At 44.4% G+C, this 17,007-nt stretch overlaps 1 protein-coding gene across 1 annotated transcript; it reads right to left on the bottom strand.

The window, feature by feature from the left end:
• Positions 1–1,050: 1,050 nt before the first annotated feature.
• Positions 1,051–16,708, bottom strand: STYXL2 (serine/threonine/tyrosine interacting like 2). Its single transcript, XM_063150165.1, has 6 exons — positions 16,559–16,708; positions 15,729–15,869; positions 13,268–13,362; positions 12,236–12,467; positions 11,268–11,485; positions 1,051–9,342 (listed from the first exon to the last, which is right to left on the bottom strand). The coding sequence occupies exons 2-6, from the start codon at positions 15,854–15,856 to the stop codon at positions 6,515–6,517; spliced, it is 3,501 nt and encodes a 1,166-aa protein (XP_063006235.1). The 5' UTR covers positions 15,857–15,869; positions 16,559–16,708; the 3' UTR covers positions 1,051–6,514.
• Between the last annotated feature and the right edge of the window lie 299 nt (positions 16,709–17,007).

The following is a 17,007-nucleotide window of genomic DNA, read 5'->3' as shown; positions in this document are numbered from 1 at the left end:
CAAAAAGTTCTTGCTGCCATTGTTATTTTCTTATATCACTCATAAACCTGAAAATACAGACATTAGGCTGCAGGGTGATGGTGTTGGCAGCTGGGTGATGCTATAAAAATTACAGTTCCTTTAAATGTTTCTGTCCCCTAATTAGTATCACCTAAGTCTTGTTTCAGTTTTATGCCCACACACATGCCCTCCTGACTGGAGTCATCCTTCCTGTCATGGTTACTCCTGCAGAGTCCTTGGTAAGTTTGAATCAGGTTTTAAGATTTATTGATCTGGCCTTGTCCATTCTGTGGTGTGTTCTTTGATTTAATTTAATGACCATAAAGCATTCAGGCATGTTGGCATGAAGAGTGCACTGGTAAGAAATAAGTGATTGATTGATTGATTGATTGATTGATTGATTATGTAGAGACAGTGTTCTCTTCACAGTTAACAATGAAGCTAGTTTTCTATTACACACATTTCTGTCTTCCTGGGCACACAGATCTTAACTAAAAGTAAACCAGTCTACCTGCAGATATGAATCAGATGTGGAAGCAGTTATGCTCTTGTGTAAGGACTAAAATTGTCTGTTTTAAAGATACATGCAAATAAAAATGAAATGCAATCCAGAGGGGAAGGTTCAAAGCACAAACAGGATGTCCCTTCTCCAGCTCTCTAAGACAGTTTTCACATCACTGCACTTGGATAGTCCTGGGAAGAACTGAATTCATATTGTTGCCTGCTTTTATAAGTCACAAATAATGTTTTGTCTTTATATCTGTGTGTGTTTTTATGTGTGTGTGCACCCTGTGGCAGAGGTACAGCAGTCACATGAAAACACCAAGCTCAGAAGCTACTGAGTGGTTGTAACAGGAGGATAGCTAGAAACAACATGAAATCTGCTCCTGAATATGTTGAAATGTACCAAAGAACAAAAGGCAGCCTAAGCAAAAAAAAAAAAAAAAAAAACCAAACAAACCAGAAAACAACAAAACCAACCACAAAGACAGGGTGCTCATTCAAGCAGATTATGCTGGTATTGGCAATAAACAAGCTAAATACATGCACTTTGAACCTTTTTCAATTTATTACATGAACTACAGGGTGACAAATATTATTGGCATTTAAATTATTACTTCTGGGCAAATAAGTTAGAACCTTGCTGAAATGACTGGGGCAACTCACACACCATTTAGACCTATGCTCTCACCTCTCTAGAGAACAGTTTATTTGTTACACATACTTCCCATTCTGGAAGTTTTCTTCACAATTAGAAGAGCAGCCAGAGATCAGACCCACTTTCATTTTTCTACATGACAAGTGAAATTCCAGAGAATAGGCAGGTAGCTCTCAAAGAGATTTTGCAGGATTACATGAGTATGCAGTATCTGTTTCCAAGCCCTAGACTATATTAATCACATGCTTTCAGTACCTTTGTTGCATTGTCTATAAATTTAGGAAGGTCATGGATATTGTGTTTTCACATTATATGTCTATATTGAATGGATTCCAGCTACACCCTTTAAGGAAAGGCAGGCAATGCAACATAACCTCCCCAAATAAAACTTTTTGTCTCATAATTCACCTAGCTCTCCACCACAGCTAATGTGCAAACATTTCTCAAGGAGCTGTAAAGGAAGGAAATGGTGCTAAACTCCTTTTAAAATTATCCAGTCTAAGCTAGTGCTGCATGCAATAAATCACATTGTCCTGAAATTCCTGGATGGGGGAAATGGGCCATGGCCCCACAGCTATCAGTATTACAATGCAAAATGCAGCTCTTACAGTAGGAATAACATATTTCTGGCACATTTCCACTTCTTTCAAACTTGCTTGTACTACACTGAATTCCCAATCCAGCACCAATGTCATTTTATCATCGGTGTCCCACTAATGTCTCTCACTCTTTCCATTTCTCCCAGTCCCCTTCACATTTCTCACAGACTTGTAACTTCTTTATTTCTCCTTACTTCCCAGAGATGTTGCCTCCTAGCCTTTTCCCAGACATTGATAAATCTAAACAAATTAATATTTTGCATTGGCCTCTTTGGTTTACATTTGTATCTTCCTGTCCCTGACCACTATAGCTTCCCTTCTCAATTTGTCTATTGTCTTCAGATCTCTTTTTGAACATTTATCTCCTAGCTCTCTGACTTTCATCACTTTCTTATTTCTAACTTCAAGCAGATCAACATCAAATGGGTTTCTTTCTCATCTATCCCTCCTTAACTTCTTTGCTTCCCACATCCTCTGAGTTTCTACCTTGTTCAAAGGACATTAAGGAAACAGAGCAGTAGAAATGGGAGGATAGCTGTGGAAAAATGCAGAAGGATTTAATGTGACAGAGACTGAGAACAAGATGGCAGATGAAGTTCAAGGCTAATAAATGTAAAACATTACAAATAAGAAAACTTAACACATAAAATGATGATCTCACAGCTGACCATTGCCATCCAACAAGATTTGGTGTATAAAATAAATAGTTCTATGAAAACATCACTCTGGTGCTCAAGAAGAGCCAAAGGAACACACAGACTGTTAGCAGTCAATAGAGAAGGAATAGAAAAGAGAAAAAAAAGGTCAGTATGCTGTAAGATAAATCCTTGCTACACCTGCACCCTGAATACTGTGTGAGGATTTGGTCCCTCATCTCAAACATGACAAAGAAGAACTAGAAAGGGTTCAGAGAAGAATAGCCAGGACAATGAAGAGACATGGGGCAGCTCCTATATGAGGAATAAGTAATTCAGGTGAAAAACCAGAGAATTAAGGATGGGACAGAATGACTGAAGGGGGGTAAAATCTCATGGGACATGTAGATACTAAACAGACACTAGATTGGCATTGAAGGCCAGTGGGCAGAGGGATCAGAATAGGCAGAAAGAAGATGGCTTAGCATTTTGTGTGCAGTAACTTGTGGGACTTCTTGCTACAAGAGGTCACAGAGGCTAGTGGGTACGAGGCTATAGTGGTTATAACTCAGAAATTACTAGGCACTTATATAGAAGGAAACCTATTAAGGGCTATTAAATACAAAAATATCACACCTGGCTTAGGAAGGCCTTGAGTTGCAAATGATTAGAAGCTGGAAGATCATGCTGGGGAAATAGCACTTTTATCACTGTATATATTCTTCCCTAGGTATTCACTGTTGTTCTCTATCAGAGACAGGATATTGAGCCAGATGGACCTTTGGTCTGACCCCACAGAGCCTTTCTTATGTTCTTGTGTTTATATTCTTAACTGACCCTATGGATGCTCCTTTCACTTTCACCTTCCACTACACAATGCCAAAAAACCCCTCCTCCCTATGGCAGCAAACTGAGAGGGAAAAAATATCAGTCCCAGCACATCTTTGCTGAAAAATCCTTCCTAGATAAATTTGGGTACTTATTTACTCTTTTAATCTACTGTCAGACTGGTGTCATTGCTGAAAAACCATTCACTCTGCAGCTCTGGTCACCTGAAACAATCTGTGCAGACCTCTCCCCTTTCAGCAATTCCTTATCTCCTTCTAAATTCTCATCTTAAAACCTGACTTTCTAGCCTGCCTTCAACCCCTCCATTTCTGTCTCTCCTGGTTATTGGTCTTATGACTGAATGCTTTAATATTTTCACCATGCAAGGTCTTTATGTCACTGTTTCATGTAATTTATACCTGTGAGCTGGAGCCTTTCCCATCTTGCTTTCAAGCACTGGCCATATACTGCATGGAGTCCAAAATGATCCCCACCCCCTTACTGCTTTGGGGGTTTGGCTTTATTAACAAGGATATAAGCAATAAGGAAATAAAGTTCAGCTATTTCTAAGGCTTCTCCCTCATGGCTGCTCAGCCAGCATCTTAGATGGCCTCTCCCCAGCAAACCATTTTTATCTCCCTTTTACACAAGTGAACTAATAAGCCACCTACCTCAATGAGTCAGCAGAACCCACTTAACCCTTTCTCACAAGGGTCAAAACTCGCTATCAGGATGGTCTGGCTCAGACTTGTTACAGAACCATATTCTGCCCCTTGGTCTTGAATAATTTATTTGGGCAGCAGACCTAGATTAGTGTTTAAATCAAAATGCTGCCCAAACAAAGGCTGTGCTGTACAGTGCAAAATGAAACCAATTACTACATCATCTACTGCTCGTCTTTTACAGCGCGAGATGCCCCCTGCAGTACTGCAGAGGACAGGCTTGTCTGCTGGGAACGTCCAGGCACAGGAAGCAGGAGGGATTTTTCAGAGGGAATCAGCCTTTGATAAAAAAGTAAATTCAGTGCCAGAAGGTACTGCACACTTTCACTTTGATCCATTCAAAACTTAAGACCTTTTCTAGGATGAAATTAAAGCAAGCTCCAAATATGTCTATGCAGAGCTGTTTTCTGCGGAGCAACTTTACCAGGGATGAAGGAAAGAGCAAAATGCCTATCCTAACACACACTGCTGAAATTCAATATAAATTCTCAGAATGTGGCTCAAGGCCTGGAATTTCACTACTTTAAAAATAACAACTCACAGAAATATACAGAAACAAGGGATGCATTGTATAATATATTATTTTATAGTAGAAGAGCATTATAAACCATAGAGCATCTCTGCATGCCTGAAACATTAGCACAACCATGTTCCTTATGTATTTCAGAAATGTAATCTGAGTTTACTAAAAAAAAAAAAAAAAAAACACAAAACCCCAAAACAACCCACACAAGTAAGTGATTTCTCATATTTTTTCTAGCTTTGTTACTGGTTAATCACCTGATTGTGAGACTCCATTCACCTGACAATAAGTAGCTATCATTTACCCCAGTCCTGGCTGTCAGAAAGAATCATCTTTATCTTCAGAGAAGCAGGGATAATGTCTGATCAGTGAGTTATAGTTGAGAGAAATGATTCTAAGTTTAGGAAAATTGCCAGCTGCATTTTGTTATCAGTAACCATTATTTAGATAGCATTGCTGATGTGCGTAGCGCCATACAGACAGGGACAAAGAGCAGGCCCTTGCCCTGTGGAGCTTGCTGTCTGCATTACACAATTAAAATAGGGAGAGGTACTAGCACAATGGTAATGGTGAGCTCTAAGCATCACAGTGGGAGGGAGAAGAGATTACAAGAAAAAGACAAACTTCCTGTGAGACAGCGCTACTGCATCATCCCTCCATTGTTGTTTCAGATTCAGCTCTGCCAGAGGGCTTTGTTGGTTCAAAATACAGTCTGTACAGAAGAGAGAACTGACAATTCCTGAGCCAAAGTCAGTAGAAACCGGCCTATGTGCTTACAAGAGAGAGGTGGAGGATGTTGACTGGTGAGGGTTGGGTGCTGTGGTGTGGAAAGACACACAAGTGATGCTGTGGCAAGCTGGTGGGTTGTGTCACACAAGCTCACAAGGCTCTGCAGGGCATGGAAAGACCTGAGGCTCTTAACCTGGAGTACTCAGTTACCATGGAGGCTGGGCTTCTTCCTGTGTAGCTCAGGATATAAGAACACTTTAACTGTAAGATGCCATTTGAACCTACCTGCGCCTCCTAAAAACAAGCTTCCAGGTGCCACCTTCACAGACACACAATTTCTCCTTAGGTGCACGGTACCTTACACCTATGGTGTAATTAAACAATTTTATTATGAGGTCAGTTTGTGTATTGCTCTTTTCTTTCAAGGCAATCATGTTGAAAATTAAACTGACTATAAACACAAAAGCACCAATTTAGCTGAGCTGCATATAAACCAAAGTGAAGTCAATACTCAGAAACCCAGCCTACACTAACACTAATCCTAACTCTACCTCTTTAACTACATAAAAAAAAGATTTTTGGATGGCTGCTCATATTACTGTGTTTTTCCTTTGTTGACCTGAAGTTATTAGGAGGAACCAACCATACTGGAGCATAGATGTCTCTATCTAATGGAAAACAATGAATACATTAATTACTGCACTTAACTTCTAAACAGGACACATCTTCTTTTTTCAAGTATTCCACTTTGCTTCTGCTATTTAGTAAAGTAAAACAGAACACATATAAACCTGAACTGTCTTACTTCTCTAGACATTCGTAAGGCTGGTGCAGAAAATGGAGCCTACCTGGTAATATCTTCTCAGTCGTATAAAGTAAAACTGATTAAGAGAAAAACATTCTCTAAGTTCCTAGAAAAGGCTGTTGGCTTCCTCCATTTATGATCAAAAAGATCCTAGAAAAAACATGTCCAGTCTTTAATGACACTAGGAAATTGAAATAACCAAAATGGGATGTGATTGGTCTTTTGACTTGAGGTGTCACCGTTACCTGCTTTTGCTGCTGAAACATCGTCTGGCTCCTAATGGCTTGTAACATTGTGTTCCTACCTACATTGATCATTTAATACCAGCATCTTCTTTCTGACAAACCACAAACACTGGCAGAACTTGACCTCTTCCCTTCATCGCTTTTGATTAAGAAGAGAACTATCTGCAGGAAATGCCCTACAAACCACAAAGGATTATCAAAAATATAATGATGAGTGAGTGATTCAGGGACTCTGTGGCTCTGCTTGTGTTCCTGGAGTGTGATCTTGGTCACTCTTCCCTTCTCCGCTGGAGCTTTGCTGTAGTTTCTTCTAGTCGGCTTCTCCAAGCAGCAATAATGGCATCATCATCCATCTCTTCTTCCTCTTCTTTACGTGTGCTTCGCCTGTACTGAGAGACCTGCCTAGATGCAAACCTTTCTTCACTTTGCTCCACTTTTGCCTCCTTCTTTCCATCCTCTTCAGACTTTGAAAAGCTTTGGGTGAACTTTCTCTTTGCTCCACACTCTGACACGTCTGACCTGGCCTCCTCTTCACATGCCTCCACGTGATGAGCTCTGACTCGGCTCTGTGTGGATGGTTCAGGGGATTCAGAGTCAAAGGGTGGTTCAGGTGACTGGCTGAAAACATGCAGATCTGGGCTGCTTCCTCTGGAACTTGTCTCACTGACCCTGGACCTCGTGAACTTGTACATCTTTTTGTCCTCTTTTGCAGAAGCAGAGGAAAATCTTGACATGGTTCTCAGTGAATCTCCTGTTGACTCGTAGGAAGAACAGCTATCTAGCTCTTTTCTTTGGGATCTGCAGAATCTGTAACTGGATGTCTCAGAATCCATCTGTCTAACTCTGGATGATCTATATTTCTCTCTAGCTTTCTCAGTCTGATCATAATATGACGGTGGTTCTCTTTCTGCTTTCAGGCCATTGAGCCACTTGGTAATACCAGTATCTACCTCTGACTTTGGTGCACCTGAGGCTGCAGGTTGACTGGACAGATCAAAGACTGCATCAGTTCTGTCAAAATCTGCTTGCAAGGGACGCCTGTGGCTGTTTGTTGTACTCTCTCTGTCATCTTCTGTTTCATCTTCCTCTGCTTTGGTCACCTTTTTTTTAAATAAAGTGCTGCGTTTATTGTCTCTGATCACCTTTTCAATTTGATAGTCTGACATTTTTTCTCTCATTTCCATTTGCATCTCTTTCTCCTTCCTCCTGAGTTTCTTTAGGTCAACATCATCAGCAAAGAGGCTGTACAGTGGTTTGCTTGTCTGGGTCATCTTCATGTTTGAAGCAGTCCCTTCTGTCCTTGCGCTCACGGAGGTGTTGCAGGACAGCACAGACTGAGACTCAGCCCGGCGCAGGTCCTGCTGGTGGAGCTGAGAGGCAGCCAGGGATGAGCCACTCTGAGCACTGAGAAGAGAAACTTTGTCGTCATCTGCTCGCCTGCCAAGGTCTCCTGACAGGGAGGCCATGGCGGACGATGGACGGGACAGCATCAGGATCTCATTCTGCTTTTGAGCAATGGTTTCACTGACCACGTTAGCGATCCAGTTCTGAATGCTTGCCATGGATATTGTGTCACCTGGGCCAACTGGGAGATTGGGAAGGGGTATATTTGGCATCTGCGTTGCTCCAGTACAACTCCTGGCCTGTGACAAAGATGAATGATTTGTCTGCATGCTCAGGGCAGAAGCTGCATCGTCGGCACCACTTGCAGAAGGCGCTGAAGACCAGAAAGCTGACAGGGGAATACTCCCACTCATTGTACTCTCTGTCTCCCAGCTGCACATGGACTGGCTTTCTTCTAAAATTTTCTTTGAACGTTCAAGGAGCTCTACACGCCTCTGCCTCTTTTTAGCTGAAGCAGAATCCTCAGTTTTGGCAAATTCCACAAATTCCTCCTTGCTGCTTTCACTGCCCACCTTCTTCTGCCGCTTCATTTTCCAAGCCTGGTAAGCAGTCAGATCAATATCTGACAAACTCTTCCCTTCTGTTTCCTCCTGACCTGCCTGGCTGCCATCCTCTGCTGGAGATGGTGCAGATGATGGTTCTAAATCCTTCTTGTGAAAGCCAAACTGGATCCTCTTGACCTTCCACCTTTCTAGAGGAGTCAACTTGTCCTTGTTCTTTTGGCAGAAATTGTAGAAGGAGCTACAGGAAGAGTCTGAAAGCACACTCTCCTCATCCACATCCCTCTCCTTTCTTCCCATTTCTGGGGATTGTCTTTCCCCACAGGTCTTATTCCTAGAATGATACCTCTGAGCAGCTTCTTTCTCAATCTCCAGAAGCCTCTGATTCCACATGTCCCAGGTGCTCTCAGAAGACGCAGAGTCTGTGCGGCTCCTCCTCATCCTGCTAAAGCTACTGGCTTCCAGCTGCTTTTTTAGGGTTCGGATCTCAAAACTGCTCACGCTCTCAACATCACTGAATTCACCTGATGGGTAAGGTCTTCCTCCCATGCTGCATTCACCATCCTCCTCCCTGGCTGTACCTGCCATCTGGTATTTCTCATTTCTGCGCTGCCAATCGTGAATCCTCCGTTCCACATCCTCGTCAGATTGTTCCTCTTCCTGATCCAGATGCTTTGGAGATGTTCTTCTTTCATGGTGAACTCCTGCTTCCTTTACAGACAGGCCTTGTTTCTTCCTCCATTCCTCATACAATTGTTCCTCTTCCTCCTCAGTGATCAGGGTGGAGTGTTTGGAAACCCAGCTAGTTTTTTCCACTGACGAAGAGCTCATAAAACTACCCAGAATGCTGCTGGCGTCCTCTTCTTCTACTGTGATGGAGTGGGCTTTGGCTCCCTTGATGCTCCCTGAGTCCCCAGCTCCAGAGAGCCGTGAAGAAGTCCCTGCACAGGGAAGAGGACTTTGGCTTGGAGTCACGTCCTCATCTCCAGAACGCTCCAGCTCCCTCTCCTCCAAGAGCTGCTCGTTGAGCTCCCGCAGCTGCTTCAGGAAGCCGTCGTTGGGGTAGATGGCACGCTTCTTCCTCAGGGTCATCAGAGCCTCCAGAACAGTCATGTGGTGGTAGATCATCAGGTAGGCAGCCACCAGCACAGCTGAGCGGCTCATCCCCATCTCACTGCTGACAAGGATTCTGCCTACAGACAGTGAACATGAAAGGCATCAGCTATTTCCAATAGCAGACAGGATGCTCTGGTATGTAGCACAAAAGCATTCTCTGCATAGTGTTAAAAACTACACTGATTATATGTTTCAGAGGCTGAAACCAGCACTAAATATTCACTAGCTTTACCTTAATAAAAATCTAGATACATACGAATAAAAAGCACATTAGTCTCAAAAACTGTGGGCAAGCACATTTCCAAACAATTTAAATAGTATTTGTATTTTCACCTACACACTTCACTTACTCAAATAGTCAAAAAGCTTATAATAGGTATTAGAAAGGCAAGTGAGATAATCTTGACTTGCTAGCTGACATAGGGTCAGACATTTAAGCTCTCCATGCTTTTTTCTCAATATGTAAAAAGTGAGATATTAGCATTAGCCTCCAGGAAGGTACTGGAAGGATAAGCAAGTAACTTATTTTTCCTATAAGGGACATTATAGGACTTAAATAACAATTTTATATTAATTTAATAGTATTTTTGCCAGGATCTAGATCAGTTTTCCAAGGTACCCTCAAACAATTACATTGAAGACTGGCTGGAGACCAAAGTCCTGTTATATCTTACAAGAACAGAACCAAGCAACTATCAGAAAAGAGCTGAATTTGACTCTGACAAACTGATCCAGATGCTTTAAACTAGTGGGAGCCACTGTCCTCCACCAGTAATGGTATAAGCAAGAATCAAAACTGAGGATCTGCTTTATTTTACAGCATTTACTACGTCTTGCAGAAAACCAAACTTTGGCACAGACAAATTGTTTGGGGTTTAAGTTACTTGTATGGCAAATTACAGCTAAAGGAAAGCTTGTAAATACGGAGAGAGTGTAAATGAGGCTTTGCTAGCTTGCAAACAACTGAAATTACTGCTTCTAAATGTGTGATAAACTCCAGTTCAATCAATCTGTTTGCACTGAAACTTAATGAAGCCAATTTAAGCATCATCTTTTTAACTGCTGATATGTTACCACAAGAGGTTTACCTAATGAACCTCTTCCTCCAATCCTGAAATCTCTTTAATACCTTAGCATCAAAAGTCTTGGTTGCCTTCCAAGTGTTTTACCAGCCAGCTAAACCAATCTAACAGCTCACCAAGAGGGGGAGATCTCCTTCCTTTCATTTCTTCCAAGGTTCATCTGCCTTGGTGCATCCTCCTTGTGTTGTTCAGCTATTAAAATTGGCTCAACATTCCTTGCATACTAACAAAACTTGACACTTTTCTTACTGTCACTACTGCTTTCTGTTGCCTCTCCACAGAAATGAGATTAATTGACAATTTATATGAGGAATATCAGTGATATCACAGACCCCGGTGCTTCTTTCAATACTGAACTGCAAAAAGATATTTCTAACTGTCCACTGAATTTGCAACAAAATGACTAGAGTGCACTGGAGGTCCACAGAGTAACAGCTGCCATGGAATTGAAGTCCAGCAAATCTGAGAGCAGCCTGGGTGTAGACACCCAGAGGTTCAACTCATCCACTTGGGTTGTTCTGGTAAATCAGCCTGGTTTATGGCATCATGGCAAAACTGGAAAGTGCAGGGTACAGGAATATACCTATCTCTCTATTTATATAGTATTATAGACTATCAATATTTAAAAAAAAATATATTAGAGCAGGGATTCTACTCTTTGCTATTGTCAGGTTCTTTCAAATCAGCTGCAGGAGCTGACCTGCAGCCATGGGGCTGCTGGGCTGCCCCCCTTTCCAGTTTGCTCCCTCCTGTTTTGAATGAGACTGGGCAGAAACAGGCAGGAGGTGCTCACTGTCATGCAGAGGGCAAAGGCTCTGCCTTCTACCCCATTACAAGTGTGGCATATCAGCTGTTTATCAGAGTAAGGTTTCCCCCTGTTAATTCCCAAGCAACCTGGAACCACTTCAATCTCCTCTCACCTCTGTAAGTCAGCAGGGCTTCGTCAAGGAACTCTGCAGCTGGGCGGAAGTGTTTGGAGATATCTGCATCTGGAAAATCATCCACTTCAATGCCCAGGTACTGGATATTGAGACCATTGTAGAAACTTGCTCCTGTGTAGACACCTGTGCCATGAGCTGCATTCAGGACATGGGTGATCCCCAGTCTCTTCAAACGGCTTTTGTTCACTGCAACGCTTCTGCAGAAAAGGGAAAAACGTGTTAGATATCAGTGCCCCTATTTTAGGTGGGAAAAGAGCTGCATGCTACAAAGTCTACATAACTCCCAGTCCATGCAACTCATTCAGCATGAGGCACCACTCAGATCTTAATGTCCTTTGAGAGTTCTACAGGTATCCCTTTCCAATACTCACTCTGAGAAGAAAACAAGAAGCCTGCATTTGCCTGTAGAGCCACATGCTCTGTTTCCACTCCAGCCTGGTTTGAAACTCATACTGCCATCCTAGGATCAGACCATGTACTTATTTATCAATTTTTACCACTCCATAATTGATGCTTTACTCTATATGCCCTTCTAATTCTGTCTGCTCACTTACACATATAGCTGAACCACAGTACAGGATACCTAAAAATGTTTACTTGACATTTGCTTTGGCATTACCTTTTAAACTCCCTTCTACATACCAAAGACTTTAGTTCCAATTTTAGGGCCAAATTCCAATCAGAACAGTGGAATTTGGGCTAATTTGTCTTTTCCTCTCTTAAACTGTTGAGGCATCTAAACAGAATAGGAAAGCTGCTGATTCTATTCCAGAAGTATTTACTTTCCAGTGCATAGAGATTTCTGTGAGCACAGTCTGAAAAACACTTTAGGGCTCTCTAGGGATGAAAGGTATTAGATGCATGTAATACATGTTATGCCTTCAATGGTTCCATCTGACCCTTTACTGGGAATCTCGTGCAGCTTGATGACAGAAGCTGACACTCACTTTTCTGCTATGAAGACATTAGGCCAGACTTCATCCACAGCATCCCTGGGGGTCTCCAGCCTGTCCTTCATGAGTGCCCTCTGCAAGTCCATCACACACGGCGTGTTAAACAAGCTGGTGTCATCAATCTTCTCCTTAACTCGGTTGTACAGGTCTTCCACCATCAGCTGCTGCGCAGACTCCAGCATCCTGGGACACACTGAGTCCACCCTGACGTCCTTTGTCTTCAGCTCTGGAATAAACTGACATTGTAACCAAAAGCACACAAAAACAATGCAAATGGATGAGCTATCATTACTTGTGCCTGGACAAGCTTTTCTTCCCCAGAAATACCACCCTGCTCTGTCTGCAGTGTGGGCAGGTAGGTGTTCCTAGGAGCTGCCTCAGGGCAATCAGCAGTGAGAAGGGCACCTTGCACTCAGCCCCACACTGGCCAAAGGCCTGGGAGTTAAGGGCACCCTTATTCCAGGCCCAGAGAGGGGAAGTGGAGAGGGAGCTGTTGGGCTCTTCTCCCTTGTATCCAGTGATGTGGGAATAGTTCAAAGCTGAGCTGGGAAGATTCAGACTGGACATAGAGAACCACTTTTTCTCTGAGAGGGTGGTCAAACACTGGAACAGGCTTCCTAGGGAGGTGGTTAATGCCCCATCCTTGACAGTGTTTAAGAGATGTTGGACAGTGCTTTAATAACATGATTTAACTTTTGGTCAGCCCTGATAGTTGGACTTAGATGATCACATATGTCCTTTAAACTGAAATACTCCATTTTGTTTTATTCTATTCCATTCTAGTCTGATTTAGCTTGTTGCAGCAAGCAACCAGCACTCAAACTTTTACCCCTGCAGTACACAATTCTGCCACAGATTCACTGCACAGCTTCAAAGGAGGTCACCAAACCTTTCTATAAGTTGATCTTTCTTTCTCTACTTCAGATGGAGTTTTCTCATAAGGGCTTTTTTATCATTTAGGATCTGTAGATGAGAAAGGCAAAGCAAGTGCAACTTCAGGTCTCTGTAACTTGCATAGTCTCTTACCTTCACTGATGATTTGTTTGGCAGCCACAGCAGATGACAGATGGATTGGCTCCATGAAGATGCTCTCTGTGTCAGTGTCTGATATCACTGAATACCTGCCAACCAACCACACTGCCTGTTAGGCAAATGCTGGGATCCACTGGGATCCCATCCCCAGGACTTCAGCCCTCTTCACCCATTTCAGAGTGGAACAGCAGGGAACTAGAGCAGGGAGGATTCTTTGCTTGTAGAAGGGAAGTCCCAGCTCTTCTCCCACATCTCATGCCCACCCCGATCTCTAGCATGGCACTACAGGCTTCAAAGATGTCTCGGTATCCAGTGTTTGCAGGATGCAGACAGGTCCCATGAGGAGAAGCTGCAGGGGGCTGGGAGTGGGATCAGATTGCCTGGTGGAGGAGTTTATGGGCAGAGAACATCAGTGTCTGGTTTGAGACTGGGAGGGGATGGACCACAAGAAAAAGTCTCACAAGTAACTCCCACTTAGACAGACAGATATAAACATGGCTCTAACTAGAATTTATTGAGTAATTCAAAATAGATTGTGCTAGAAAACTGTTGGGTTTTCTTTCTGCTAGTTAATTGCCTGCAAGCATCCTTTGAGCTACCACAAGTTCAGTGCAAGCACTGAGATTGAAGCCCATGAATCTCTCCCTCAGTACTTTGTACCTTGGGCACTTCAGAGTATGAACCTGTGATCAGTCTCTCCACTCACTCAGTGTTGTGTCACTGTGGGTCAGAAACCACTATGACACCCACAAACACCTTTGAAGTGTTATTTGACATAGTGTAGTAAGTTTTTGTTAAGCAAAAAAGGCCACAACCTTAAAAACAAATATATTTCTCTCTGGATCCACCTATACAGTCCAAGAAGATTCAGTTAGACCATCTTAACAAAATATTTTATAGGGCTTTTTCCCTGATCTACACCCTCTACACTGCCTTCCAAATAGATGGTACAAATCACCAGGACAAGTGTGCTGCCATCACAGAAGCTCTCTGGCAATGAAAGGCCTGCAGACTGTTTGTTTTTGTTTAATTAAAGCAGGAGAGGGAGGGTGATTAATATGCAGTCAGGGTGCAGCAGTGTCTGGAGAGCTGAACTGCTTTCAGGCTCCAGAATCAAAACAGAGGGCACAGCCATCAGAAACCACTTAACAGGCTCATCCAGGTCATTTAGCTGAGTTCCAGCACTTGTCAACCGTGACTGCAAGTAATCCTTTTCTAGTTCTTCAAAGCAGTTTACGAGATGAGCAAGGGGAGTCTCAGTCTCATTTACAGGAGCTGACACAAATTTGCAGCTATGCCCTGCCTTCGATTCCTTCTGCTGTAAAGGCTGCCCCCAAGCTCAATAAAAAGGTAGCAGTTGGCAATAATCTGCCACCACAGGCTCAACATGTTTTACCTAAAGCTGCCCTGAGCCTCTGTGAAACACAGAATCTGCCCAAGCTTGGGTCTTTCAAGGACCCCCTTCTGGCTGGGAATGGTCTTGCCATTTTCATCACTGCGTTTTGCCACTGACAGCAAGAAAAAAGGGGAGAAAAAGGAAAAAGGAAAAGGAAAGGAATAATCGGGAGAGATGTTTCTGTTCATTTTGAGTGACTGATGAGCAGTAGGAGAGAGCTCAATACATAATTTTACAATACATAATTTTACTTTATGTGAACTCAGTGATCTTCCTAAACAATTTTGATTTCATGCGGTTAAGTGAAATAAGTACTCAATTTTTCTGCAGTGTCCCACAGTTAGCAGGAAACATTTCATAACCTCCTACTTGTTGAGGGACACTGGGGAAGGTTCCTTTTAAACTCTATCCCTACTCCTTGCTTTCAGCTAAAGCATCTCAAAGGTTACAGAAAACCCTGCAGAGCATTTTGCTTTAGGAAAAGAGAACAGAGGGGTGTATTTTTCCTTGTGTTAGGAGAAAACACATCTAATCATGCTTGTTTTGCTTGAGGTAACTCAATTTCTGCTTGTGCTGTGACAGCCTCCTGTTCAGTGCCTGAAGCCTGTAGCTAAAGCTGGTTCTGAATCAAACCCAAATCCCAAGATCTTTGGTCTTTCTAGGGCTGGCAAAGCCTAATATCAACATTCAATAAATCCACAAGTCCTTACAATGGACATAAAGATGAAGCTGAATTTGTGAAGAGTTGAAATTGGATCAGAAGTTTCAGCACAGGGGTATGAGAGGGTGAGACAGGGAAGAGGGACACCAGCAGCCCACAGTAATCCTTCCTGCAGTTTATCCCTGCTGCAGTCTCCCAGCAGGGTGGATTAATTAGTGCAGGAGTCCTGTCTCTGCAGGCCCCGTGTGAGTGGCACACTGACCCCACCTCGGGGAGGGCAGGGAATCCCCGGGCTCAGCTTGGCCCAGGTGCCAGGGTGGAGGAGAGGAGGAAAGGAAGCAGGGAAGGGCAGCACTCCCACGTGCTGCCAGGAGCCGTGTTAGTGCCCGGGGACTCACCGGCTGGGCGAGGGGCTGCGCAGGTAATGGGCCTGCACGGCCTTCACGTCCGGGCCCGCCTCCTCCTCCTCCTCTTCCTCCTGGGGCACCGGCGGCTCCTCGCTGTCCGAGTCTCTGCCGCTGGCCATGGCTGCGGAGCCGCTGCAGGGAGCAGGGACAGCCATTACACAGGGCTGCACAGAAGGCCAGTCCCTGGCTCTGGGGCACAAGTGGCAGGGGTACAGCAGAAGGGCTCCCACACTGCTCCTGTGAGGAGCCCTTTCCACGAGGGCTGTGCTGGCTCCTTTTCCAGGGCACCTGCCATTCCCAGGGCCTCATGCAGCTCCCTGGCTGCTGCCCAGCGAGCACCAATGCTCTTTGCCTGTGAGTAAGGGTGCTGGAAGGCCAGGAAGGAAGGGGTGGCAGGGCAGAAACTCTATACTGGCCTGACCGACCGCACGAGGTGGCTGGAAGGAGCTGTACACAGCCAGAGCTGGGCTGGAAACAGGGTCAGGGGCAAGAAACATGAGACCTCGTGTCCCCAAAATGAAACGCTCCTAAAGCTTAAGGCCAAAGGAGCTTGAAGGCTCGGGGACTTTGTCCTTGTAATCCTTTGTGTGGAGGCTGCTGCTCTCACCGTGGGTGTGGGAGAGCAAGGGCACCACAGCTCAGTGAGGAACATGGAAACACAGCAGCCAACACCTGCCCTGGCCCAGGCAGAGGGACCCTTGCCTCAGTGCCTCAGTGCCTCAGGAGGCAGCGGCAGCCGGGCTCAGGCCAGGGGATGGCAGCCGCGTGGTCACCCACAGGCAGCGAGCAGGGAGAAGGGTGAGCAAGGAAAGGGAACTTACCCTGTGCCTGATGGCTCCACTGCGGGTCCCTGCTGGCAGCACGGCAGAGGAGGCCACTGAAGACAGCAAGGAGAGCTACTGGGGGGGAAAGCAACCAGCTGCCCCCCTCTCACTCTCTCTACTGCTTCTTCATCGAGGGGCAGGACAACTGTTGGCACCAAACCTTTATCAGCCTTCTAAATATAGCTGTCCTGACACTGGCTGCTGGATTGCACGGGAAGGAATTCAGTGCCTCACAGACAGCAGCTGGTCAAGCACTTAACTCCTTCCCTGCTGTGGGCTGGATGGTTTCTCAGTTGCAGGAAAGAGTCCAGAGGCAGTGAGGCTGGACCTCTGCCTGCAGAGAGCCTCCAGGCAAGGGGGATCCCAGCAGGCACAAACTGAAATGCAGGTACGACCTCTGATATCCTTGGGAAATGCAGTGCAGGCTGAAACCACTCCAACCTAAG

This window comes from Melospiza melodia, chromosome 2 (genome assembly GCF_035770615.1).
Source record: "Melospiza melodia melodia isolate bMelMel2 chromosome 2, bMelMel2.pri, whole genome shotgun sequence".
In the NCBI taxonomy this organism is placed as follows: Eukaryota; Metazoa; Chordata; class Aves; order Passeriformes; family Passerellidae; genus Melospiza; species Melospiza melodia.
The sequence above is the reverse complement of the archived record's forward strand: the minus strand, read 5'-3'. Positions and strand labels throughout refer to the sequence as shown.